Genomic DNA, 27,838 nt, shown 5'->3' with positions numbered 1-27,838 from the left:
AACAAAAAAGCAGTCCCTTTTGGGGACATCAAGGGGGAGGTTCCCCATATTTCAGTAAGCAAATGACTGCCAGACAGGTGGTATGTTGGGACTTTAAAATTTATTCCAACATGCTATTTTTTAAAAAATAGGCTCAGACTGATTAGACAGCCCAAACTGTAGTAAAGGCAATATACGTGTAAAAACTTCTTTCATTCACAGTACAGATGTCATTTACAATAAGGGTCACAAACATCAAATGCTGAGTAATTTCTCTCTTTTTTTAAACATTATATTCTGTGCTTTTTACCTGCATTTTTTTTTTTTGCACTCTTATTACCATACAGACATTGCAAGATGCAAATGTAGAAACTGAAATAAAAATTACAGGCAAAACTACCAAATTACACTTTACTCTGAGTCTGTACATATTTACAGTACCTTTTTTGGAATGTATTGCCATTTTTAAGAACATATAGAAACTTTCTAAAGACTATTCCACTTACAGAATACATACACCTTTTAGAAAAAAAGGCAAATAGTTATCTTACATGAGACCATGTATATTAAATTTGCGTACACATCATCAATATTATTAATATTTTACATTACATTTACTAAAGTGAGCATAAGTGCCATAATATTCAAGACTGAAAACTTATTTTATGTCATCATTAGGACCCAAATTTGGTATTTTCTAAAAAAATATTTTACCTTTTAATTCACAAATACTGTGCAATAACAGGACTTAACAAAAAAAAATGTTCGTAAGGAATACACACAAAGTCAAGTTTGGAAAAATTAAAAGGAGGGAAAGTATTGAAATAGACACAGTAGGAGGGCTAGATCACAATGCGTAACACTTAGCTCAGAAATGATGTAACAGTTTGAAAACACTATATATTTAGTGCCTCTTAAAAATCAGTCACGACTTGGCGTATATTTTTTAAAAAATTGTGACTTAAATAGAGATATTCAGGTGCTAGAATATAGAACCTTCTACTAAGAAACTATCAGTGAGTTAAATATAATTGCTGTTTCAATATATTTCAGCATGAGAGTCATAGCCCAGCTCTCCTCCAATGCAGTTGTAACGAGGTTATTGCTTTAAGCATGCTGCAGTTTTCCATGCTATCCAAATCTGACAAAATCATGGTTAATTTTAATGTATGCTTTACTCAAAATGAGTCAACAGGAGACCAGGGTTTAGGAAGGTTTGTTTCAGCAAACCCTAGTTAAGATTAACTATAGGAGAAGGCCTGGATGTAATACCAAACACTGGCTAATCTAAAAACGTAAGACTCCTTCTTGTGACCACACTGGAAGAGAATGAGGATAGGGCACACATGTCCACGATTCACTGACTGGGTTCACACATGATGCTAAGTGCCACATTTTGCAAACCATAATGTCTTGATTCTCATGAGATGCTAAGCCAGACTCGAACAAGCCACCTCATGGCTTAGCATGACACATGAAACTGCCCCTTATGTTTTGTTCCTTCCAGGTTAAACTAGGAGAACACCCAGATATAGTCCAAATAGTTAAGGAACGGGAAGACCTCAGTACCAGGTTACTAGACCAAAAGCTATGGTAGTCCGATGGATTTCGTCATGATTTGGTCACCACTCCTGGTATGCTAAGGTTTTCTCCAGGGTCTAGCCCAATCAAATATCATCCATTTACATTTACTGAGAAACTGCGACCATCCTGACTGGCACAATTATATAATGGGGACATAACCAATAGGGGGGAGATGATGTCATCACGATTTGGCCACTTTTACAGGTGAGGCAATAAACCCACAGCTTGGGCCACTGTATTCCCTCTGATTGTTTGGTATTTTCATGGAAGGCAACTTGAAAAAGAGATCCATGCTATCATGGACTGGTTTTCCTGTACCTCTGGAACACAAATCATAGCTCTAAATATGAATCACTGTTACAAAACCTGGTTTGGTGTTTCATGTTTCATCCACACTACAACATCATATGACATCAATTTCAATTAACTCGGAGGGCAAACCCCTTTCGAAAGACTGGCCTTTAATGAACAGACATTATATCAAAGGGTTTAAATACAGCCTTTCAGAGATGACAACTCTAGTAATAAATCACTTTGAAAACAAAAAGCTATCCACTCACTTTGAAGTCATCAGCAGTTTGCAGGGGGAGCTCTTTGGATGGGTAAAAGCAGGAGCAGCTTACCAAAATACCAATGGAAGTGCTCATAAGCTAAAACACAAGTTTCATCCCTCCATCCAGATGAAGCCCAGTAACCAAGTATACAGATTTTTTCAAAGTTTTGCAAATGATTCTTTCTTTTTAAACCAAAAGCTGGGGGGGGGGGGGGACTAGAAATAACCCTCAGAACCTGCACTTCAGTTACATAGATTAAGGGTGCACAAAAGTATCAATTCAAATCATTTCAAATCCAAAATAACCCCAGGTTAAAATGGCCTGCCTCTAGTGTGGAGCAGCTATCTTGAGCACAAAACAGGGTTTGAGTTCAAAATATTCCCAGAATACTCAAAATAGTCCACTTCAAGTTTAGGCCAGTTTGGATCAAAACATTTTGTTGACCAATCACATGCATGCTTACTTTGAAATAAATGATATTATACTCAAGAGATATTTTTGAAGGTGAAAGGTCCCCTGTGCAAGCACCGAGTCATGTCTGACCCTTTGGGGGGATGCCGCTTTCACGTTTTCTTGGCAGACTATAGAGTGGGGTTCGTTTGCCATTGCCTTCCCCAATCGTCACCTTCCCCAGCAAGCTGGGTGCTCATTTTACCAACCTCGGAAGGATGGAAGGCTGAGTCGACCTGAGCCGGCTACCCGAGAATCCAGCTTCCACTGGGATCGAACTTGGGTCGTGGGGAGAGTTTCGGTTGCAATACTGCCACCTACCACTCTGCGCCACACGAGGCTTCAAGAGATATTTACTCCAATGTAAAACTTAGGATTCTTGACTTTTGGGAGAAAAAGAAAAGCTCTAAAAAGACATTGTCTTTAGCAATGAAATTCTCAAATTTTCTTAGTCTGAGATGATGGGGGCTAGTCATGTCTGTCTCCTAACTTTTCTTATAGCACCACAATGTTGTGATTGACCCAGTACTTGACTTTTAATGGGGCAATTTTAAGTGCTTCTAGTTAAGCACCTTCTTAAGGCTTTGCTAGGTCTGCCTAGAGTGCTCAGCACCATACAATTTGAGCCCTTAGTATGTTGAGTAGCTTGCAGTCAGGAAAGCTAACTCCATCTGGTCGACCAATGCACTTGGTTGACCAACAAGAAATGCCCTAGAGACCCAGAAGACTAGATGGCTGGCAAAAAAATGAGTGATGGGAGGACTGCTCCCATTTATTTTTCTTGTATCACAAACTCAAAGCTTTTTCACACACAAGTTTTCAGTTGGTCTCTGGTTAAATATTAGGAAAATTAGAACTCACTAGTGAACAAGTCAATCTGAGGTCTGCTTCTGTGTTTATGAAGGACACTCATTATGCAATAGAAGGCTCATGTCTTATCAAACAACCTAGGGATCACAACTTGGTGGTCGTTAGATGTTTAGGATTACAAGTCCTATAGTCCCCTGCTACTGGCCATGCAATCTAGAGCTAATGGGAGCTGAAACCCAAAGCAACTGGATGATGCCAAGTATAAACTATGCCACACTAAGGGCAAAGTGTGGCTGCTGGCAGGTATGCTGGTACAAATATCCAGGATCTATCTATTTATTTATCAAATTTTTAACACCGCCCATCTCCCCCACAAGGAGGGACTCTGGGTGGTCTAGGCAAACATTAGATCTCAATCAGGAAATAAAAAGGAGGAATTCAAGTAGAGCCCTCTAAAATGTGAGAAGAGATATTATCACAAAAAGTTACAATGCATTGCATAGTATGTTGGGTCTTCTGCCACTCAGCCTATGCTAGGAGCATTGTGGTCCCAATAAGAGATCTCATGGTCCCCCTCCCCAAAATAAAATGCCCTTACAGGCAACATCCTGATATATGCAGTGATAACACCAAGCCTCCTTACAGTGGATAAAAATTTACTTCCATCTGCAGAGCACTGAAGGAAGACAGAACGGTATCAAAACAAAAAGTAAACATACCCTAATTATTAATATTAGCTCTGGGAACATAGATTCCACCAGAAATCATAGAATCCATCACAATGGAAAAGAAATGCGACTTCCGTTGCATCTAAATGAGGAGGAGGTGAAAGGAAAACAGGCAAAATCTGGGAAAACAGAAAACCCTGAGCATTATGTTGCATTTGATCTAGCCCCCAAATGAAACCAGGCACAGTTAAAGCATGAGTGGATAAAAAACATGAGAGTGTCCAATAATGGCTCATGTAGTTTCAATACTGAAAACCATTTGGTCCATAAAGAGCTGCATGGAAAGCTGGCTGGGAAGGAGGAAGGGAAATGGGCCACCCAGGAATTCAAAGCCTCAGTGGAGATGAAATACTGTTGTCCAGCAATTGCCACAGAGATGATGATCCAAGGATTTCTCCATCAGTGCTGGACGGGGGGGATCCTCTAAGTCAATACAAGGTAGTGCTGATTTCTGTTGGTGCAATCTATTCGATTTAATCCAGTAGTAGATGTTTGTACCCCATGATCTGCCACAGGAGAAAACTGAATTAGACCTCCGCCAAGGTCTTGCTATAGATGCTGGATTCCAGTGCAAACACAGCAGCACCATCATGCTGGACCTCAGCCCTGAAAGAGGTCTCGGAAGCAGATGTAAACAAAGGAGAAATGTTGAAGCCCACCCGTGGAGTTTTCCAGCAAACTCTGCAATTCTAGAGTTGGTTTGGTCGCTTTCACAATGTCACTGTTACCTTGAATCGATGCACACAAAACCAGCCAAACAAAAAGGCCCAACATCCTGTTTTCTTAAATCCCTTAATACAATACACCAAATGATACATCTCAGAAGGTTATTTAACCCATTCTGTATTCTTCGTCTATGCCAAACCCAACGGTCTATGGCTTTGTCAAGCCAGCTTAATAAAATGAACTCATTCAGGACTTTTTTCTCCTTTTCCTGTTTTGGGGGAAGTGAGAGAGCATGCACATAGTAAATTCAGAACATCTCAGACAGCTCAGGACTGGTCCACTGGATATTTGTGGATCTGTTGCGGGGGTGGGGGTGGGGAGGAGGCTGGCTTCATTTTGCAAAGCATTTGTACAGACTCCATACAGACTTTTCAAATAAATGCTGAGCACACACGCTTATCAGAGTAAACACTTCTTTTTAACAGTTGCACTTTTAAAATGGCATGAACAAGGCAGAATTGCATGACTTGAGCATGATTTGTGTGTATGTGGCACCAGCTGGTTAGCGGTTGGGTGGGCACTTCTTAAAACTGTGTTCTCAAAGGAAAAAAAGGGGCTAAATGTTCACCACTGCATCACCTAGATTTGAAATTTGGCCCTCTACAAGATCAGATGTTTGCACTTATTCAAATAGTTGGGAGAGGAAAGGATAAACTACTCGAAGACTTATATATTCCTGTTTTCTTCATTAAGTCTGAATGAGTGTTTTCCCACTTATGAGGTCTTAAGTAGTGCTGTTTTCAGTTCTTATAATCTGCTATCCAGCATGACCAGGCTGGTTTGAGATTATAAAAGTTGAAATCCAACCTATTTGGAGGGCATCAAGTTTGGGAAGTTGAACAACCTCGTCTTTCAGAGCGAGGGAGATGATCTAATTGAGACAAACATATCATGAAATCAGAAATATAAATATGGCTGGGGCAGATAGAAGCACAAGCATGCGCTTAGCTTGGATTGGTGGGAAGACCCTTGCTAATGGCTTGTGCCACACTAAAGTCCTGGCTTAACACCCATGATGGGTCTCTTAGAGCTTGCTCACCCACATGTGGACTGTGCAGAAGACACAGGAATCAGTCGTAAGAAAGAAACCAATGATTTATTTTGTTCCCTGCACTAGTTTCCAAAAGTGGAATCAGGTGAGATCTAAGCTGGGTGGGTTTGTTTTTGTTTTTGTTTTTTTTTGGTATAAGAAACTTGGGATAAATTTTAAAAAGTACAGACATATTTCCAAATCTGAGGTTATGGATCTCACATTCGAGAGCACGTTTTCAAACAGCAAGATTCCAGGAGCAGGGGGAAAAAAAGAAACGGAACAAGATTCTCAACTAAGTCTCAGCCAACGTTTACCAGCCAATTTTCATGGCTGGTAAAAAGCACCCTTTAGGATTGTGTGCACATGGATTTAAGCAGCAGCGACATGGAATGTCAGCGTTAAAGCAAGAATGGCTGCCAGAAAGAACAGATCTACGCCATTCTCAGAACAGTTTTTTTTTACATTCAATAGATATCTATTTCCTTCCAATTTATTTTTTTCTTAAAGGGGATAACCCTTCATATGTCTGTGTGTCCCTTTTTAAAAAGTGCTTTTGTGGGTTGTATTTAGGGAGGCACATGCTGAGATCCCCAATCCCCCCTTTTTGGGGGGGTGGGGGGGAGAGAGTTATCTTTCACTGCCATCAAGACCTCCCCAAAGTAAGTGCTAATTTCATCAACAATTCAAGGGTAAATACTTCTTCCCCCCCCTCCAAATCGGAACAGTCACAGCTGTCCTTAAAGCACATTTACAGGCAATCAGAATAATGCAAATAATAATAAAAAAGAACCATTATAAAATAACAAGCACGTCACCACATATTAAATAAAGCAAGTAATAAATAGGGGTGGGGAATTATAACTTTCTGTACAGGGGAACAGATTTCTATTTTTTTCTAATCAGTATCTCTGAAGAGGTGTCAATTTTCCTAGAAGTTTTCAGTGCATCCTTTGGAAAAGATTCTTGACTCTTCCCTGTCTGCATTTATCGGAGCCCATTGGAACAGATGCTGCAATGGAGATGGAGGGACATGGGCTGGTCAACTCCTTTTCAAGACTGTAAAACATTTGTAGCTTCCATTTTGTGTGTGTGTGTGTTTATGTGTGTGTCAAGCAAACAAAACCAAAAAGGGCATTGACAAAGGCACAAGTAAATGTGAAAGTAAAATGGAGGGAGGGAGGGAGGGAGGGAGGATGACTTTTCTACACCAGAGACACCTTCCTTTAGCAATGATTATTCTAAAACCAACAGCACTGACCAAGGTCCGTTGTTACATCTGAGAAGTCGCTGACAAGACAGAGCAAGGGCTTAAGTATTTCCTGTACTGTTCTCCACCCGCCTTTGGGCCACGCCAAAGCCTGCAGCATGTTCCAAGGATGGACTTCTTCTCCTATGTGCCCCTGCTTGTGGGGCCGGCTCTCCTGACAGGTTCCTTCTCCTGGCGGAGAGCTGGTGGGTGGATTGGCTGGACGAGTGCTCCAACAAGCAGCCCATGCTGCTGCTCCTGTCCAGAGACTGCGTGGGGATGCTTGAAATAAAAGTGCAGGTGGATTTGAAAGTAGCGCATGAGCTGCCACCATATTTCTTCCCCTTCTTGGTGAAGGGTCCTTCCCCATGAGCCAAAGGCTTTGGAGAACACTCCCCCTCTAGGCAAGAACTAATCAGGGTGGCTGTACAGCTGTCCTGCTCTGAACTACTCTTTTTTACCCTGTATCCCTCCTTGGATCTTATTTGCTGAAGCTCACTAGTCCTTGTTTTCTCTTCCATGCAGATGTTGCTTTGAACTGGTGAGGCTGCTGATGAAGGAGGTGGTTCGTGTCTGTCTGGAGTTGCTTTGCCTCTGGCTTTCATCTGGCTGAATTCAGAAGTGCTACCACCAAGTTCGAAGTAGCTGGCCTGCAGTGACATCACTGATCCATGCCCCAAGGTGGGATGGCTGCTGGGCCTTGCCTGGACCATTTGGATGCCCCCAATTGGGATCATAGGGCAAGGGCTTCTGGGTAACTGCTGGGAATGCAAGGGGAGATGACTAAAAACATAGTCTTCCACTCGATTTGGAGCATGAATGGGGACTTCATGGAGCGATTGCAAAGGTCTGAAATACAGATGTTGAATGATGCCTGGTGAAATGGTTGGGCTCCTGGATTCTCTCTTCTGTAATGACAAGAGGTATATATAAAGTCAACTCTTAAGTTGGAGTATACAGATGTGGACACAAAGTACTGGCTTAATTTAATAGGGAACTCTTAATTTAGAAAAAAAGACGACTCAAAGAAGATGAAGTAAAAGAACTCCATCTTCCACTGCATCTGGTTATCCTTCTCTCTTTCTGTCCTTTGTGTTAAAACAAAAATAAAACAAAATCCACACCCCCAAAGAACACATCATGAAAATGATAGTTCCGATCTTAAGCTGGACACTGTCCATTTCCAAGTTCCTGACCTGCCACTTGAAGAGCAAGGATGTAGAACAGGGATGGGCAATATATGGATCTTCAGATGTTGCTGACTTTTAAGTCCCATCAACCCTAGCCAGCATGGCCAGCGATGTGGGATGACAGGAGTTGCAGTGAAAAAACATCTGGAGGACCAGATCTCACCCATCTCTGAGCAGAGCTTACCAGTTTAGGGTCTTCATGCAGCTCCTTATTTTTGTCAAGAGACCTGTGAGGTAGAGGCACTGAAGATGATATTCCATGCTGAGTTTTACATATGCTTTGCACTTTTTCATCTGCTGCCACTTGGCTATGAGAAGGCAAATCCTCTCTTCCTGGGGATGGATACCGTGAAGGTGGCTCTGAATAGCTCTGGGACAGCATTTTCTTCAGAGATGAGTATCTAGATGATGACATTTCCCTGTTTGGAGAGACACATCTCACCGGAGAAACCCCTCTTGCTGGCGGAAGGTATAATGGTGATGAGAGCTCTCTTTTTGAAGAAAGGTACCTGCTTGGTGAGATCTCAAGTCTTGGTAATGAATCACAGAGGACAAATGACTCTCTCTTCAGAGTCTGGTGACTGGAGGGCGTTTCTCCAGTATATGACAATCTTTTTGGTGAAGTTTCATTTTTGGTTAGCAGATGCTTTCGAGCCAACGATGACCGGTTGTTTCCACCACTGCTAGCCCCAGAGTCCTTGCTTGGGGAACACTTCCTTCTAGGAGTGATATCTTTGGAGATTGACAGATCCATTGCTAAGAGCATCTGTGGTCTTCTAACAGATTCCTTCTCAGTTGAAGTTGAGAGTGCACTGGAGGACAGAGCTGGTCGATGAAGTCTTAACAAGCTGTGGCAGACAGCAACTTCACTACTGTCAGCTGACCATTTCATTTCAGGCTCTAAGGAGGCAGTCTGGTGACACCGAACAGCACTCTCACTGCCAGAGGGAACATCTTCCACTATGGACAAGGTTGTGCTGGTGCCTTTCTCCTGGGAAGAGAGACAACTTTTTGGAGAATGCCCTGGAAGCAAAGTATTCTTCGTTTCAGAAGGCTTTCCAAGTGACTCCTCTTGGTTTTCCTCTTCCTCCTCTTCCTCTTCTTCCTCCTCATCCTCTTCTTCATCGTTGTCGTCATCATCATCAGATTCTTCCAAGTCTGAAAACTGGTGTTCAGGTAACTCAGACCCCTCCTGACCTTCTGAATCTTGGAAGAGATCTTCAGTGGTTCCTAAAAGAGGGGAGCAGAACAGAAAAATTTATCAGACAAGGATAAATAATACCTACACACATACACACATGTGTACAAATATCAGAACAACCAACTCCTGGGGTATAATTGGAGGTGAACTCCACTGTGCTCTGCGTTAATGAGGAAGCCCACTTCAAAGGGAATTAGAAATGTACATTTCCATTAAAAATGCAGCTCCATCACAAGCTGTTTTCAGCAGGATCTGAATCAAAACAGGACTGGGATACCACTTCTGACAGATACAGATTTTGCCTACCAAGGGACACTGTGATTATGGGGATTTCTCCATCTTCCCTTTCCCATTCATGCTGGATGGAAGCAGAGAAAATAAACATGTTTGGGGAGAGTACAAGGAGGATCAAATGAGGCCTTGGATCTACAGGATTCAAAGCTTCCTATTCCCTGGAATATCCAAGACAAGTGTGATAGAACTTTATTTATCTGTTCTATCTGTTCTTTCTATCCATCCATCCATCCATCCATCTGTAAACTACAACAATTAATCAAATCTCTTGGCAGTTCCAGAAGCCAACAGGTAACCTGTATAGGCACAGAGCACCAGTATAATGTGCTCCTGGCAACAGTCAGGCTGCTGCATTCTGGACCAACTTTAGCTTCCAAGTGGTCTTCAAAGGCAGCCCCATGTACAACATATTGCAGTAATCCAAGCAGGTACTGATGAGGAAGCAAGATCCTTATGCTCCAGGAAGGGCCACCTGGTCCTTAAGATGAAGCTGAGCAAAGGCCCTCCTGGCCATAGTCTTCACCTGTCCAGCTATGAGTCTAGAAAGACTCATAGTGCCACCTTATCAAGAGACAACACTGGAGCAGACGAAGAACTTTGATGAACAAACAGCAACTCTGTCTTGCTTGGGTTCAGTCTGGTAGGTCCCATCTAGTCCCTAACAGTCTCCAGACACTGGGACCTGGCATCAACAGCATCTCCTACAAGACCTGGAATAGCATGTACAATTGGGTATCATCAGCATACTGATGATCCTGTACCCAGAACTGAGAGATGACTTTCCTCAGGATCTTCATGTAAATGTTTAAAAGGGGAAAAGAACAAACCCAGAGGTGCCCAAGAAAGGAATAATCATTGGGCCAACCCCCCTTTTCGTGCAACCACATCTGGAACTGGCCAAAAAGGAAGCAGAAAAGATTGCAAAACAGTGCTTCTAATACCCAGCCCTTGCAGGCAATCCAGAATGATACCCTGACTCTCTGGTACTGAGGTCTGCTAAGAGATCTAAAAGAGTCAGAAGGGGTACAATACCTCCATCCAAGTCCTGATGAAGGTTATCCACAAGAGTGGCCACTGCCATCTCCATCCTATAATCTGGCCTGAACCCTAACTGAAAAGGGAAGTTTAGAGACTGGACAGTAATTGTGTAGAATCAAAGGAGGGCATTTTAAAGAGAGGCTACAGTGCAGCCTCCTTCAATGAACTTGAATTTGACAGTTTCCTGGATCCAGCTCTTTGCACCCACTCCTGCCCACGAAGGAGCCCAGAGGGAAATGTATCAAGCCCACAACTGGCCAAGGACATGCAGAGAGCAACCTACTACACCAGCAGGATCCCAACTTTGTCTCAATGACCCAATTTAACATTCTGTAGTGAGTAAAGAGGATGGCCTTGAAGGACAGAGGGAAAGACCAGGTAAATAAGACCTGAGGCCAACCCAAAAAAGTGGCTTAGGAAAACACCTCAGACAGTCCCCCCCCCCAATTCTCATGAAGTTAAGAGCGAGACAAAGGGAAGCACATTCAGGCTTGCAAGATGCTATTACTATGGCTGCTCTAATCAATGTAGCTTTAGGTCTGCACGGTGTCTGTTTCTTAGTCTGGTCCTCCTTACAGGGCTGAAACATTCACACCCTATTACCTGGTAGTGTTGCCTGGTGACAGACATGGCGTCTTTCAAGATCAACTTAACATCCCTCTTTGGCCTTGACACTGAGGCTCCTGAAGGACCCAAACCCAAGATGGCAGATCTCTATAAAGGTAACCCCTCCAACTTTGCCCAACCAGATTTCAGTAATATACACCAGATCCACTTGCTAATCTACATAATGCCACAGGTGAATACATACAGAATATGGTAGCATATAAATGACAGAACTAAACAAATTTTTAACAAAACAAGCTTCTGTCCTGGACAACAAGGCTCTGGAAATGCAATTCCTCTGTCATAGATCTACTTTCCCTGCTCTGCTAATAGGATGCTCTGCAACAGCTATTATTTCAAGGGCAGAACTGGCTACCACCACTAAGCACACAGGTCTACAATACTGAAGAACAGAAAGATATCTCTCTCTCTCTCTCTCTCTCTCTCTCTCTCTCTCTCTCCCTCTCCCTCTCTCAACATTAGTTCTAGAGGCCAGCCAGTGAAGCTGACTGGAAGATGTAAGAACAGATTAAAATAAGGCACTTCTTCACACAAGTAGCCGATGGAACTGATTACAAGATATGATAATGGCTTTAAAAAGGGATTGGATAAATGGATAAAGGACAAGTCTATCAAGGACTATCAGTCTTGAAGATCAATGTTATCTCCTGAATGGGAGAAGCATGCCTTAAATTTTGATTACAAGTGAACACTGGCACAAGAAGGACATGGGGCACCCCAGAAGTAACTGGTTGGTCACTGGGAGAAGCAAAATGCTGGACCAAGATAGGCCTTTGTCTGACCTAGTAAAGGTAAAGGTTTCCCTTGACATGAAGTCCAGTCGTGTCCGACTCTAGGGGGCGGTGCTCATCTCCGTTTCAAAGCCAAAGAGCCAGCGTTTGTCCGTAGACACTTCCGTGGTCATGTGGCCAGCATGTCTGACCTACTCATGTGTAAAGAGAAGGAATTGCTCTAGGGAAGTTTTCATGTGCACATTCCAGCAGAAATAAGAACTGCTGGGAAACATAGTTGACGTTGGGAATGTTCATATAGAAAACCAGTGCATTCCAGCCAGTGATGAAAGGGAGAATCAACCTAATTGGTTTCTTCCTCTCTGTCACAGCATGACAGGGTTCTTTTTTGATCTGGAGGTGTATTGTTTTGCAATTGACACAGAAAAACAGGACAGTGGAGGCTTTTATGCTTTTTACTATATACAGTGAAGTTGTTTACAGCAGGTACTTACAACAGGTACCGGTGTTCACCTGGTGTCATTCAGGCTTCCCACTAAATCTCCCTCCCAGAAACTATCCACCTCCCTCTCTCCTGTTTCCTCCCTGTTTTTCCCCATCTCCCTCCCCTGTTTCTGGGCTTGACAAGAGGGAGAGTGAAAAGAAAGGAATGGGTTGGAATTTCCCATAGTGCACTCAGCGTGGCTTGACCTCCTCCAGGAACCCTTCAGCCAAACACCTACTGCTTCTCCGTTGGGGGAAGAGCCTCTCTGGGTCTTCTGCCCAGTCCTTCCCCAGAGACCAGGGCTTCTCCACTGACAGCTGATCCCTTCCTTCCCCTCTTGGGTCTTGAGCAAAGCCTGCAGTCAGCCATTCTTGGGCCCTGGGTGGACCTCTCATCCCTCTGGGTCTTCACTTTTCTTCTTCCAGGAAAGCTACCCATGGACCTTCCTTCTCCCTTCCCGACCAGGAACCGACAACTGCTCTGCACACTTAACTCTCTCCAGCCACTCCATTTTTTCTGGGCACAGGTTTTTTCTCTCCTCTCCTTCTTGCCTCTCTCCAATTTTTAGGTTAGACCAGCAGCATGTCCCCCAGCAACTGAGGAGGTGGGTGTCCCCCCAGGGATCTAGCCCCCAACACCTATATACCAGGTTGGACCAATGGGACTGTTGTCTCAAAATCTCCCCACACCAGCCTGGTTAGCAGCTGAGTCAGCTCATCAGGCCTCGTGACAGCACAGCTGCCCTTCAAGGCCAGAACTGAGCTGCTTTTTCCCTTTTTACTCACTCCATAGGCGGGCTCACACCAGCAGAACCGCAGCCAGCCAGGCCACTAAAACTCACATGCCACTCTCTCCCAACATTAATGAACCATCACAAAAACATTCAAACATATTTTATCCTGCATAGCTATTTAAAATGCAAACTGGGTTGCTTTTTGAGCTGAACGTGGTATTGTCAAGTTAATAAAAATCTAGTATCTAAGGGTAGCCAGGTTTAGCTGCGCACTGGGACATGAGGATTAGGATTGGGTTGGGTCAGCATCCCCGAAGAATCCTCACATTTCCAGATCTCTCTATTAGAGTGCTATTCCCTCCTTTTCACTGGCTCTCAAGGTATTTCACTTATTCATCTAGACGACAGATGGATGATTTAAGATCCCATCACCATTTGGAACATTAGCCCCCACAAGAAACACATAAAATTACATGAAGGACAAACTAAGATGTTGTGGCAAGACCGATCAGATGGAAGCATTTCAAAAAGGGAGATGTGGCTGGGGGGGTGGGGTGGGGAGCAGGAATTAAAAGTTTTGATGAAGAAACACAGCAAATGGATCAACATTTCTTTAAAGGGATGAAATAACAGAATCCTAGGACTGGAAGGAGAGCCAGTTTGGTGTAGTGGTGAAGGTACCAGGCTAGAAACCGGGAGACCAGGAGTTCTAGTCCCGCCTTGGGCACAAAGCCAGTTGGGTGACCCTGGGCCAGTCACACTCTCTCAGCTCTAAGGAGGAGGAGGCAATGGCAAACCAATTCAGAAATCTTGCCAAGAAAACTACAGGGACAAGTCCAGACAGTCACCAAGAATTGGACCCGATTGAATGGCAGGGGGGAAAAAAGGATTGGAAGGGACCTTGGAGGACTTCTAATCCAATCCCCTGCCCAGACAGAAATCCTAAAACCATCCCAAACAAATGTTTATCTAACCTTTCTCTGAAAACCACCAATGAGGAGCACCCATGACTGCAGGAGGCAGGCTTCTCACTGCTTACCATCTCTCATGAAACTCCGTATTTTAAGTTTGGATCTCTCTCTGCAAAGCTTCAACCTACTGGTTCTTGTCCTATGTTTGTGCAGTATACACCCTCTTCCCTGTGACAGCCCTTCAAATGTTAGATGGCCACTATCAAGCTTCTGTTCTTTAGACTAAACATATCCAGTTCTTCCAACTATTCTTCATAACCTCCAAGCTCCTCATCACCTTTGTTGCTCTTCTGCACTCTTTCTGGCTCTTCAGCATCCTCCTTGCGTTGTATAAAGGAAGAATACTTGGTTACATTCTCATCCTTCACAAGCAGCCTGATTATTTTGGCCAGAGGACAAAATGAACTGTGGATGAGTAGGTGAGTGAGTATGTAGGTACATGTGTGTGTATGTGTATACTTCTAGAATTACATGTCTTCCCTGCATGAGGCTGCAAAGTTGAGGCAACTAAGCATGTCCCAGGGGCTGAGACTGTTGCCAACATTAACAAATCAGGAAAGATTCTGTTCAAAGATCAGCCATGGAACTGAGATTACGGAACTCAGCAGGTATCCCTAGAATAAGAGAGCAGGTATAAAGAAAGCTTCCCTCCTCCCAAGACAAGACTCCTGAAGAAGGGAAGGCCTCTAGCATCCCCTTGGTAGTATCCAGCCCTGCAGCCCTCAAAGCACAATGCAACACAGCAATAGGACTTTCCTCCAAAGAGCTGAGCCTTTGGCCCAAAGGAGATGCCCTCATACAATCTTAAAGACATCCTCCCTTCTTTTCTCATCAGGGTGAGCACTGAACGCCTTGAATTGCTGTTGAGGCACTGACACATGGTACATCTCACCATGCATCATCATCATCAGCTCAGCACCAATGTTGGACATGATTGGCCAGAAAAAGTAATTAACAGCAACAAAAGATGTGCCTTTTGGAGCCTGTGTTGAGTCCTCCTGGCTGTAACCTTTACTGTCCTGCAGTTCTCCCCACCATGAGCCAGAATCACAATCTGCGTATTCCCAGCAAACCGCCAAGTGAACAGATTTGCTTTCATTCCCTTCTTCCCCTCCTTTGAAAACTTAGAATACATCTGATGTCATGATTTGGCCAGGGCCACCCAAATGTCTCAGAATGCCCCAGAAAGAGACACAGAGGTAATCCATCTAAAAAGCAAGGAACCATTTTGGAAAAGCTCCCTTGAAGCTCATCAGTTATTCTGAGTAAGTTAACAGACTCCAAAACTCCTCCAGCAATCTGATGCTGGAGCAGATGTCCGTTGGCTGACACATGTGATTGTGCCTCCCTTGTGACTGACACAATACTGCTCCCTCGCCCTCCCTTGCTTGCATGTTCCTTCATCCCCAGGGTGAAACTCTGGCAAGGCACCATCCCTTCCAAACAAAGAATGTTTTTGGCTGATGCAAAGCAGGAAGAGGGAAACACACCCACAGAGAGAAAAGTCTGGATTAAAAGTGGGACAAATCCTGCCACTTGAATTCATGGTATTTTTCATTTCTGTGGAACAAGTAGAGTCTCTCCTGCCTCTTTTAAAGAATCCTGGGGGGGGGGGGGAACTGCACAGGGAGTGTGAAAAAGAGAAAACGCTTTCCCTGTTTGAGCTTTTACTGAAAACAAAACAAAACCATGCATTCCCACTCAGGCGCACTGATGCAGAGACTTTACTTTTGCCACTGTTTTCTTTCTAAAAATAATTAATCATGCAAGATAGGAGGAAAAGAAATGCCTCTGTACGGTGAGCAGATACGGAGTTCTTCTAAAAGAAAAAAAGGGGGAAATTTATTTATTTATTTAAAAGATTTGTTTGGCCACCCATCTTAGAGCACAACTCTGGGAGGCTCACAATAAGTTCATTTGCATGCTCAACCGCAAGTTCATTTGCGTGCTCACAACAGTGCCAGAGCTCTTCTTCCCCCAGTATTTTCTTCCAAAGAATGATCCCCTGACCATGAAACATGGGGTGGACACCTAGCTCTTGCATAATCAGGTGATCATTCTTTGCACAGTAGACAGGACAGCCCTGGTCTTGCCATCGATGCTAAAGAACGAGGAAGGCTAGGTCACTTCTCCTTCTTCTCCTGAAAATTTCATGCAAACCAGTTGTTGAAGAAGTTAGCCTGGCAAAATGTCACCAAAGGGTAGGGTGAGTTAGAAAAGGCAAGCCCAAAGGCACACCAACTCCAAGAAAGGAGAGCAGTATTTCTATTCCCAATTGACTGGAACACCTTGGTGAGTGTTTGATGCTGAGCACCCAACCCCAACCCCTACCCCGGAGAACCTACTAAAGAATGGAGCTCAGGCTGCCTTTGGAAGTGTAAGTGCCTGCTGTTCCCTTGACCTATTTCTAAGGACGATGCAGCAGATGCACATCTTCTGCTGAGCTTATTGGACAGCGAAATGATCAAGATTGCAGGGGCAACTAGAAGGATGGAGAAAAGGAGGCAGCTGAGGTCTGCAGGGTCATATAGAAGAGTTAAATGTGGGGAAGGGAAGGTCTGGGTACTAACACGTTCAGTGAAGGAGGAAATGGGCCCCATCTGCCCTTGAGAATGGAGGAAGAGCCATTTTAAATAATCCTACTTAGGTTTTCCTGGGAGTAAATCCCTTGGCATTGCATGGGGCCCTTCTCCAGAAACCTGCACAAGTCAAAATTATCAGCAGAACAGGTTGTTTTCTATTTTAGATAACACTCTTCCCCCACCCCAAACAGGATTAAAAAGGAGTAAAAAGTTGGTAACAGCACTAATTTGGATTACAAGGGAAGCATTTGCATCTTTTCAAAGCAGTCCAGAGTTGCTCTAGAGAAAGCAAAAACAGACAAATCTATTGCTCAGTGTAGTACTACACAGTCATTATCGCAGATGCACCAGCTTAGATCACTCTGCTTAGGGACTATATGATGCAGCAGCAAGACATTGGATGGGATCACATAACATACTATAATCTAACAAAACACAATGACCATTCAGACGATGTGTTATGTTCAAACAAATAAGCCACATACCTTAATGTGATGGCCTGGTTCATACAACATGCTGAAATACCAGTGTGGTTTCCTAAAAGACACTGAACCTCAAATCACCTGACCTCATTTTAGCCTGGTCTAGGATTTTGTGTAAACCCACCCATCCACTGAGAAATCCAGAAAACGTATCCTGTAACTAGAAGTATCTACTATCCAAGTCATTTGGTCATACTTTGGATAGTATCTACTATCCAAGTCATTTGGTCATTCTTAGCTAGCATCCTTGTGCTAGCTAGGAATGAGTAAACTGTAGCGACTATGAGTTTCTCCATGCAATGGTCCAGAACAGGTATGGGCAAAATGCCCTTCTAAAGAGGGTCACATTGACCCAACACATAGTGGATAGGCTAAACCAAAGAATGGATGAAGTCAGAGCTCAAAATGGGTTAAGATCCCCATTCTCTCTCTGATACCCTTCCTCCCCACCCCCGCTTTTCTGGCACTGTTTTCTCTCTCTCACTCACTCCTCTCCCAAGCAGCAGAACCTGTGGAAGTTTCCACCTACTTAGAACAGGAGTTAAATGTTCCCCAGATGTGCATCTCTAGTTAGCATCAAGAATGGTGTCTAGGGGTGACAGGGGTGAGCAACCAAGTTCCCACCAGATGATTCACACTACAACTGTCATAATCTCTCATCAGTGGTCATGCTTGCTCGCCCGGGGGGGGGGGGCACTCAGTCCAAAACATGTGGAGAGTGCCATGTTCCATTCCCAAGAGGTATAGCCCCAAATCTTTACCTTCCTCTGGTTCCAGCTCCCCCAGTGAAGACGCCAACACACCCATCTCCTGACATTTTTTGCTGTGGGCTTTTGACTTCATATGTTTAGTCAGATTCCCTGAAAATGAAACAGAACATGCACAAATTGTCAGTTGTTGTTTGCAAGCTACATGTAGCAACCAGTAACATTATCAGCAAACTATGTTTTACATCCCCGGCCAAAAACAGAAGGCTACTGCTCTTGAACAATTCCTCTGACATCAAGCAGCTGCCCTCAGTGGCTAATTTGTTGTCTGCTTCTCCAGATGACTACAGAATCGCTTTTCACAACTGCTAGCTCTCATGCAATTCAGAAAAAGCCAGCAGGCACATGCTTTGCAAAAATAGGGAAAACCCTATCCAGAACCCTTCCCTGTGGCATGCAAAAGAGGCAGAGGTACTAGATACCCATCTTTCTCTCTAAAGTTGCCAGAGTGCATAAAGCAGGGATGGCCATATCATGCCCACAGGTGCCAGATGCCTGCAATTCTTGAGATGACAATGATGGAGTCCCCAAATCAAATATCCAATAGCTCACAGGTTCTTTTTTATAGAACTATTACTTGGGGTTGCCTTTGTCTGAAAAAAATCACTGACCTAGGACACGATCATAAATCCCTCTCCAGAAACTACCAAAGAAAATGATGTCAAAGTAAAGGCTATGGAAGGAGATCTGAGAGTAGAGATAAAGTGAAGAAGGAAACTAAAACTCTCCTAGGGTATGACTGAATTCTCATTTTTTAATTTAGGGTAAACTTTACCATGGTTCTTTCACCCTTTGGATTGTCCTTACCATTTTTTTCTCTAAAAACACACAACTTTGTGTTCTGAAGTCTGTTTTTCAGGCTCTGTGCTACTGCACCACTAAAAACCTCACCTACTTTTGATATCCTCCCAGCTTCTGGAAATCACTAATCATTTCATCTAACTCAACACCCTATTTTAAAAAAAGAGTGCATGTCTGCAAGGTTTGCTCATTTAACATTAAACCATGATCTGAACACACTGTTAAGCAAGTATGAAACAGAAAGAGATGAAGAAGTTTTATCTAGAATTAGCTTGACTTCTTGCATTTGAAAGCAAGACAGAATTTGCTGCAGATAAAACGACTGCTTCAAATTAAATATAGGCTGTGCTTTGGGAATAATGTCTACATGTCCAATAGTAAATCAAAAGATGTAACTGCTCAGTTTCCAGGTGCTCAGATAATGTGACTTTAGGGACACAGAGTGGGGAATGTTGCAATAAAGCAACAGAAGAACATGATGAGGGGGTCGAGCTAATGCATCACTGGAAACCCAGATAAGAGTCTCATGGTTATATGCATTAGAGTCATAAAAAAATCTTCAGTCTCTTTGAATTGAATTGCTGTTGTTGCTTAACCCAACCATAGGACTTAGCCACAAATCTCATAGAATGAAAGCACAGAAGGATTACATGATGCACTTGTGGAAACTGCAACAATGACTGTTTACAAATCTTTCAATCTTAGATGAGCTTTTTGCAGTTCAGAATGTGAGGGTTAGGGTTAAAGAAATTCTGAAACATCCAAGCCCGAGAAACATTTAGGGATGTCATACTCTTTACAAGCTTCATTATGAATTCTAGGAATTTGTATCCAAAAGCAGACAGAAGAAACAAACTTTGTCAGGCCCTAAGCAACCAATTTTCCCATTCAAATCACCAGAAGTGAATGAAATAAATAATGTCTATTGTCTCTTAACCAGCAAAACAGAAAGGAAACAATTTAACAGGGAAGACAGATGACAGGCCTATGAAAGAAGCAAAAACAAGTTATAGAAGGAGTAAGTGTATTGCAGAACATTTCCTTTTTTTACTAGTCTTTCACACACATACACTTTTTCTCCCCAAGGGACAGAGTAGACTAAAAATAAGAAGGCATTATTAAAGAGTTTTCTTGGTGAAACTTTTAAAGATTTGGTTAGTTTCTGAGAACTATTTATTTGTTTGTTTATTTATTAAATTTATATACCACCCATCTCACTAAAGTGACTCTGGGCGGTTTACAAATAAAAATTATGAAACCATTATAAAAATAGGAAGTACAAAAAATAGAAGATAAAACAGAGACACTAAAAGGCAGAGAGAGTGTCTTAAGCCACCAACCACCCTCAAGGCTGCCTATCACTCTTGGGTCCCCAAGCTAGTTGGCAGAGCCAGGTCTTGACGCTCTTCCTGAAGGCCAGAAGAGTGGGGGCCAACCTCAGCTCAGGGGGCAAGATGTACTGTAATGTCTTCATTCCTGAGTTCTCTTAATACAAGAATCTTCCCAACTCTTGGCCAAGTAAGTCTAGCTATATAAACTGTAACAGGGTAAACAACTGAGGTCCCAGGAAGAAACTGTTGGCAGAGTGCTAGAAAGCCTTTGGCCCAAGAGAGATCAGAAAAGTCTCACATCAGGTATTTCTATAAAAATAATTTTATTTACAGAAAGCAAACATATTTAAAGGCTGTTTGCTGAGAGGAGAGATTTCTCTCAGCTGCATATTCTCTGCAAGCCTACACAGAAGGGAAACTGAAACTAAAACAAGTTCAGGCAAGTTCCTCCCTTAGGCAATGCAACCATTAACACGTGAAAAGGGGACATAGTAACCTTAATCTGTAGTAGAAAACGTATTAACACTCCCCTTTTTATACTACAGAATAAGATGCAAACCAATTTTCTTTGACAACTCTGTATGTCTTTCCATTCACAATATTTTAACATTATCTCCCCTTTGGTTTAACAGAAAGCTACCATCCTTCTTCCTGTGTATTTCCAAACCTAGGTTATTTGTTACAATTCCAAGGCTCTTTAGTGTGAAATGGCTTTTCATGCAGGCTTCAAAATCAAGCCTTTGTTTTTCTGTTGGTGTGAACAGCAGCAAATCATCAATTTGGGTTGTCTGAAGAGCCTTCTTCTGTGTTGCCCTTGTGTTCTTCTTCTCTGTCTTTCTTCTCTTGGGTCTCAAGGCACAGTCTTTCTGCAAATGTCCAGCTGAACCACAAGTGAAGCATCGCTGGCTGGCTAGCGCTGTGGCCTCAGCTTCCTTTCCCTTCCTTTCCCTTGTTTTCTGGTACTGCAGCTTTCCAGAAGAGATGGGGGGGATCTTTCCTCTCTCTTCTCCCATTCAGCGGGTAAGCGCTGTGTAACATACGATGGGGTGAGGTCTGCTTCAGGCATAGCCTCCAGGGTACAAATCAGCGTGTCCCACGTTTCATTCAGTGAGGACAGGAGGATATGGGATTTTGTGAGAGGTGTAAATTCCATTCCTCTCTCCTGCAACTTAACAAACAGCTGCTGAATATGATGCAGGTGCTCAGGAAGGCTATCTCCTTCTGCAAGGTAGGCTTTGTACAGCTTTTTTGTCAGGGTAACTTTACTCCCTGCTGTTGCCTTTACATACAAGTCTCTCAAAGCGTCCCAAAGTTGCTTTGCAGACTGCATACCTCACACGTGGACTAGCTGATTGTCCTCAACTCCCAGGATAATGGTGGCTCTAGCCCGCTCATCCTGTCTCAGCCATTCAGCACTGGGATTTTGGGGGGGTTGCTCACCAATTGGCAGCCAAAGATTCTCTCTGCGAAGATACATCTCCATCTTCAGGACCCAATTCAAATAGTTGGTCTCTGATAGGCGCTCCAGAGGCATCGCTGAGGGCTGGGAAGTAGGAAGCATACAATGCTTCACTCAGGAGAGATCAGAAAAGTCACACATAGGCATTTCTATAAAAATAATTTTATTTACAGAAAGCAAACATATTTAAAGGCTGTTTGCTGAGAGGAGAGATTTCTCTCAGCTGCATATTCTCTGCAAGCCTACACAGAAGGGAAACTGAAACTAAAACAAGTTTAGGCAAGTTCCTCCCTTAGGCAATGCAACCATTAACACATGAAAAGGGGACAGTAGAAAACATACTAACAGACATGCTCCACACCAAAATCATGGGGTTCACTGCCCACAGCAACTTCAAGTTGCCACCAAATACCAGAGAAGGGGGAAACTATTAAATGGGAAATAATCCTATCAAATGAATTTAATTAATGTAATTGGGCTGACACTGAAATTTATTTATTTATTTATTTGATTTCTATAGCCACCCTTCTCAGCAAGTAACTCAGAATGTAAATTAAATGAAATCATGTTTAGTTTTTTGTTTTGTTTTTTTAACCTGATCCCACCCACTTCTTCATCCTGATTCTATCCACGTTTGGGAAGTAAAGTTCGCATCATGTTACTGAAAGGAATAGGGTAGCCCTTATCTTGAAAAATGCTATATGTTAATGTTTTGTACTACAGATTAAGGTTACTATGGTAACTAATCATTTTGGCCGGGTGAAGAGGTTGAATTTAATTGTCCTCTTTTCGGATGTTAATTTTTGCACCTGGGGGGAAGAACTTGCCTGGACTTGTTTTAGTTTCAGTTTCCCTTCTGTGTAGGCATGTAGAGAGTTAAGCAGCTCTCACTGAGAGCCTGTAAGAATGCAGAAGCTTTTAAATATGTTTTGCTTTCTGTAAATAAAATTATTTTTATAGAAATGCCTGGTGTGTGACTTTTCTGATCTCTCCTGGGCCAAAGGCTTTCCTAGCAATCTGCCAACACTATATACCCTTGAACCTTAAGATTTCAGAGACAAAAAGACATGAGTCCAATTGTTTTTGCTGTGAGCTACTTCACCTAGAGAAAGAAACTACTTTTCAGGAGAGGGCTTGTAAAAAGCCATTGTCACAATTACTTAATCATAAAGGATCTAAGTTTCTGTATTAGAATAGCTACTGGATTTTCTGTTTCCAAAAATGGGGTAATGCTGGTTAACCATTTTTAGTTTCTTCAACCCAACAGCCTTTGAGAAAGTCCTAGATGCAACCTCAAAACTTCTCTTTCTCATCAACAGCAAACAGCATAAGTAGAACGTATCCAACTCCCACATTCCATTTTAGGACTGGAACTGCATTCAGGCCTGTGGTTTTGACATCCCTTTCAAATTCTAGATTGCTGAGAAGTTCTGGAGAATTTAAAGGTCTGCATCTTATTTCATGACCTCAGATCAACATACAAATATATTACCCTAATATGGATGTTGGAATTTATCCAAATTAGTCCAGACTATTCAGCACATGGACATGTCATGGTAAAGAATCAGGGTTCCAAATAATCAATCAATATGGGTAGCTTTTGCTTATGGATCAACTTAATGGCATCAGACAAAACTTCTTTTTTGCATCTCTTTCCCTATTTTTAATATGGAAGTAGTAATGAGCAGCACTTACTTTTGCTATTATTACAATTTTCTAATCAAGAAGAGCCATAAAATAGCTGGCATATTACACCTTCTAAAGAATGGATTCTTAATAATAAAAAATCAATATGGTACGCTGAAGTTTATTCATGATGGATTACAGCTTGGAAATAAACTTAGTGCAAGCATTCAGAACATGGCCACCAGAACAGGACATCTCAAGGTCATGCACTGTACTGTCCCCTGTTCAGACCACCATCCTTTCTTGATCTGCAGCCATTTCTTCTACTTAAGCTTCTTTGGACTGAATCAATCAGGGATCACACATATATTATATAAACATAATTTTACCTGCTGGCAATCAGCAGTGACTATGGGACAATATTTTCTACAGAGCGAAGTGAGAGAATTCATTTCCTGAATATCCTCCCAGGAGGCAGAAACAGAATTGACTATTTTGGGGGAGGAGGAACTGAAAAAGGAAATGCTAAAAAATGTCTTAGAAGGTTCTTTCCGAAGACATTGTGGCTCTGTTAGTACTGAATAACTTGTTCTTCTAGGTTCATACTGGAAGTGGAAAATGGATAAAAAGAGGAAGACAGGACACATCACTGAGTGCCCAGCCCTGTCTCACTGGTTAACTTTAATTTATGCAACACACAAATTTAAGCACATGAAACAACAAAACACTCAAGGTCTGCCACACAGAGACATCACTGCCTGCTTCTCAACATGCAGTTATCTACTAAAGCTCTCTTGTCAGAAGGTTGTTTTGTTTTGTTTTTTTTGGTTTTATGAAACTGAGACAGCTAAGCTTCTTTTTGTATTTGTAAACCTCAAAACAGTGAAGACTGAAGAAGAGGTGCATTTCTTGAAGAACCTTGAAAAGGAAACCTGATATTGCAAAGTCTGAGAAGGAATGTGGAAGGCAAAAATAACCCAAATGGATGCAAAGGTATCATTGGCAGCTCTTCTCTCCTTAATCATAAGGAGAAGCCAAGCTTATTCCCCTGGGGCTGGCAAGAAAGCCTTTCTCTTGCTCCTGCCTTGTACCCTTTCTCACCAAGGACAGCATGTTGCATTAATTGCTTCCCTGCAATGTTCACAAAAAGGAGTATCAACAAGTTATCTGCTGCAAGATACTGAACAATCCTCTACGGTAAAACTTAGCTGAAGTCTTTTTAAAATCACTCTTCTGCAGAGCACAACTCATGCAAGAGAATTCAGATTTGCCTGAACATTTCAACATTTGTTTTCAATGAATTGCTACTCCTCGGCCCCCAGAGCAGATACCCTCCACATATATCATAATATATAATATATAATAGTGGAGAACAATGAAACAGTTATGAAATAATGGATTGTATTATCCTCAATGTGAGCTAATCATTAGTACAGGTTTTCTTGTTCTTAGGTGCCCAAGTTTGCTTACCCCTACCCTCCATCCATTTCTTTCCTTTGTGTGTTAGATCTTTCAGATAGCTGAAAATACTCCAAAGAGGATTGCAAAGTCATGGGGGTACTAATGCTATAAATAAAAGGTTTTGTTATTCAGGCAACAAATTCAAGGACAGAAGTGAGAGGATGGAATCATCAGTAGATCCCAACCCCTCTGCTCATACGTGAATAGAGATAGGAGGAAAGGCCAGGATAACACTTTTCCATCTCCTCCAGTGACTTGCTAAGTGATAAATCAGTCCAGACTGGGCTTTTCAGTTCCCAGTTTAACAACATCTATTCTTTTTGGATATCACAAGGAATTTGTGGGAAACTGAGCATTGCAACATCGGTGGAAAGCTCACTAAAAGCAGCAGATCAAACGAAGAAGTAATGGAACACTTTACTATATATTTATCTATCTGCATTTGTATATCTGCACCTCTCCACCTCTATACTTGCTTTTTTCAGGTTTTTAATAGGCACTCTTAGGATCAAGCTGAAGTTAAAATATAATAATTATTTCTCCTTTGCCACAAGCTATCGAAGCAGAAAGAAAAGGGGGAAGGAAAAAGGGGGGGAAAGGGTTTGTCCACTATATGTGAATAACACAATCCAGCCAAAATTAAGAACTTTCAGCTCCCATTGCTTTCAGCATTAGAAGATGAAGTCTGTCCTTGCTCAGCACTGTAACTGGATTCCATGTGGCTCAGATGTGCCCAGATAATTCTGTGGCTCAGAATAACCTTTTGCTGGATCTTAAAACACACAAATAGAATAGCTAGTCTTTCCAAACCTTTTAAGTGAATGTTGGAAATTGCTCAATTTCACTTGAAGGCTGCGTCCCACTTACACATTATACACAAATGCATTGAAAAGTACCCCAGATTTGTTTGTGCCATAGAACTTGGTTTCTTTTTAGGAAGCAAGCAAACAAGCAGCAAACTTAGGAGGGGATAATTCAGGGAGGAGGAACTCTTCCTACCAAACTGACTTACCCAGAAGCTGAGTTCCTTTTCAAAAGGAATAAATGGTGTTCTACCTTACATGCCTTTATATCAATGTAATGTAATTCAGTGGCTCATATTGTCTACACCAGTGTTTCTCAACCTTGTCAACTTTAAGATGTGAGGACTTCAACTCCCAGAATTGAAAGCTGGCTGGGGGTTTCTGGGAGTTGAAGTCCACACATCTTAAAGTTGACATGGTTGAGAAACACTGGTTTACTCCATTATATTTGACCAGTATCTGAGATTTCTGGAGGACTCAAATCTGACTGCAAATTACTTCCTGATTGCCCAGTTGTCCCATTTTCCAGAAGTATCTGAGACCTGATGTGGCATCAGTTGAATCTGCCAAGCCCCAGAATGCTTTGTTTAGATTCCTTATCTTCACCTGAAAACTTCTGAAAATACCACTGATACTAGGAACATTTTGTTGGTTCAAGCTTCAAGATAAAATGCCTTAAAAACTGTCAGTAATTTATTCTTCAAGTATTACTTTCTCCAAAGTTATATCATAATGATGTTTACAAACTGGCAAGACTGGAACTAGAATAGAAACAATGTTCTATGTCTGCTTTGGTAGACTTCAGTTATATACTCATTCTTTTATATGCAGAGATTAGGACCTATCCTTTCTGCATGCAAACATTATTATGTTCTTTGGCACTGAGACTCAACCCCCCAAAGATTCAGTGGATAGGTGAGTGGCAAATCTCCATTTCAGCAAGACAAATCATAGCTTCTTCCCAGGCCCTCCTTGTGTGAGAATGGAGTCCTCCCCTCCACTTCAGATTCCGAGAATGATAACCCCAGTGCTTCTACTATTCCTCAGCTACTTGCCTTGAATCGTTTAAGGATTGCAGCCATCATCCAGCTGGGATTAAATAAATGACTGGGTTCTGTCCGCCATCTTAGATACTGTATCCTCTGCAGGGACAACAGTTTTTCTAATGAGTTGTCCAAGGTCCTGAAAATGGTATGTTTTGTGATGATCTTTACTGTAGTTGTTCTGTTTTACCTGCATACTTGTGCTCTGTGCTGTCTAGACCTCTGGACAGGTCAGAATAGATATTCAGGAACTTATTTGAATAGCTTCAAAGAAGAGCTTGCAGAATTTTAAGAGCTGCTGAATTTTTTCTGTCTCAGATTAAAACCTGAGAGAGAGAGAAACGATTGACTTCTGCACAACCATCTATCTCTCCACATGGGACACACAAGTAGTGTTGGCGTACAATGTACGAAAAGGAAAGGAGTAAGAAGAATGAGAAGGCATGTTTTATTGTTCCTATATGCTGCCTGTATTCTTACCAGGACCTGGAAGGTGTTCAAAAGGAACAAATGCTGGGAATTAAGGGGATGAAGGGGACGGTAAGCAAGGCATTTGAGCATTGAAGATAGGCAGGGAAGGATGGAGAATCGAATTCAAAACATCTAATTATTTTGGAAAAGAAGCTTGATTCTTTCTGATTTCCTTCAGGAAAAAGCCTCTAAGCCAAAGTGAATGAAGGCGCATTCCCCAGCCTATGTTTCACTGAACTGAACAACAAATTCTATGTACATCTCAAGATTCAGATGACAGTCAATGAACAAGAAAATGCAAGTGTTCTAGTCGACCCCACCTTTCAGTTATGTCAAGATGCCAAAGAAGAGTTCCAAATACTTTTTTCTACACCCATTCATGTGGATGCTGACAACAACAGAGCTTTTCAATATGGCTGACAGGTGGTCCATCTGGGCAAGCATTGTATGCTGATTGAGTGTCCCTTTCCAAGGCCTTGGGAAGAGACTCCTACCAGTTTTGCAAACTGAAACCTTTCAAACTAAAGCACTATGTGAATTCAAATGCAGAGCTAACGCTTTACATGTCGAAGACCCAACAGTGAGTTTTGGTTCCCTTGGAACAAGAAATGAGAATAACCCAAGAGAGACATT

At 42.3% G+C, this 27,838-nt stretch overlaps 1 protein-coding gene and 1 long non-coding RNA gene across 2 annotated transcripts in view; both read right to left on the bottom strand.

Moving 5' to 3' along the window:
- Positions 1-3,826: 3,826 nt before the first annotated feature.
- LOC134503661 (uncharacterized) lies at positions 3,827-5,112 on the bottom strand. Its single transcript, XR_010068567.1, has 2 exons — positions 4,021-5,112; positions 3,827-3,985 (listed from the first exon to the last, which is right to left on the bottom strand). It is a non-coding gene; the product is annotated as an uncharacterized LOC134503661 (long non-coding RNA).
- A 796-nt stretch (positions 5,113-5,908) lies between these two features.
- The window catches only part of HIVEP3 (HIVEP zinc finger 3), a 45,866-nt gene continuing 23,936 nt past the window's right edge, over positions 5,909-27,838 (bottom strand). Inside the window, exons 4-6 of the mRNA XM_063312537.1 lie at positions 18,205-18,303; positions 8,485-9,530; positions 5,909-8,018 (exon numbers count right to left, since the gene is read on the bottom strand). Of these exons, the coding sequence (XP_063168607.1) occupies positions 7,173-8,018; positions 8,485-9,530; positions 18,205-18,303 (1,991 nt within the window). The 3' untranslated portion in view covers positions 5,909-7,172. The remainder of the gene's footprint in view (positions 8,019-8,484; positions 9,531-18,204; positions 18,304-27,838) is intronic.

This window comes from Candoia aspera, chromosome 10 (assembly GCF_035149785.1).
Source record: "Candoia aspera isolate rCanAsp1 chromosome 10, rCanAsp1.hap2, whole genome shotgun sequence".
Lineage (NCBI taxonomy): Eukaryota > Metazoa > Chordata > Lepidosauria > Squamata > Boidae > Candoia > Candoia aspera.
This window is presented reverse-complemented; position numbering and strand designations above follow the sequence as displayed.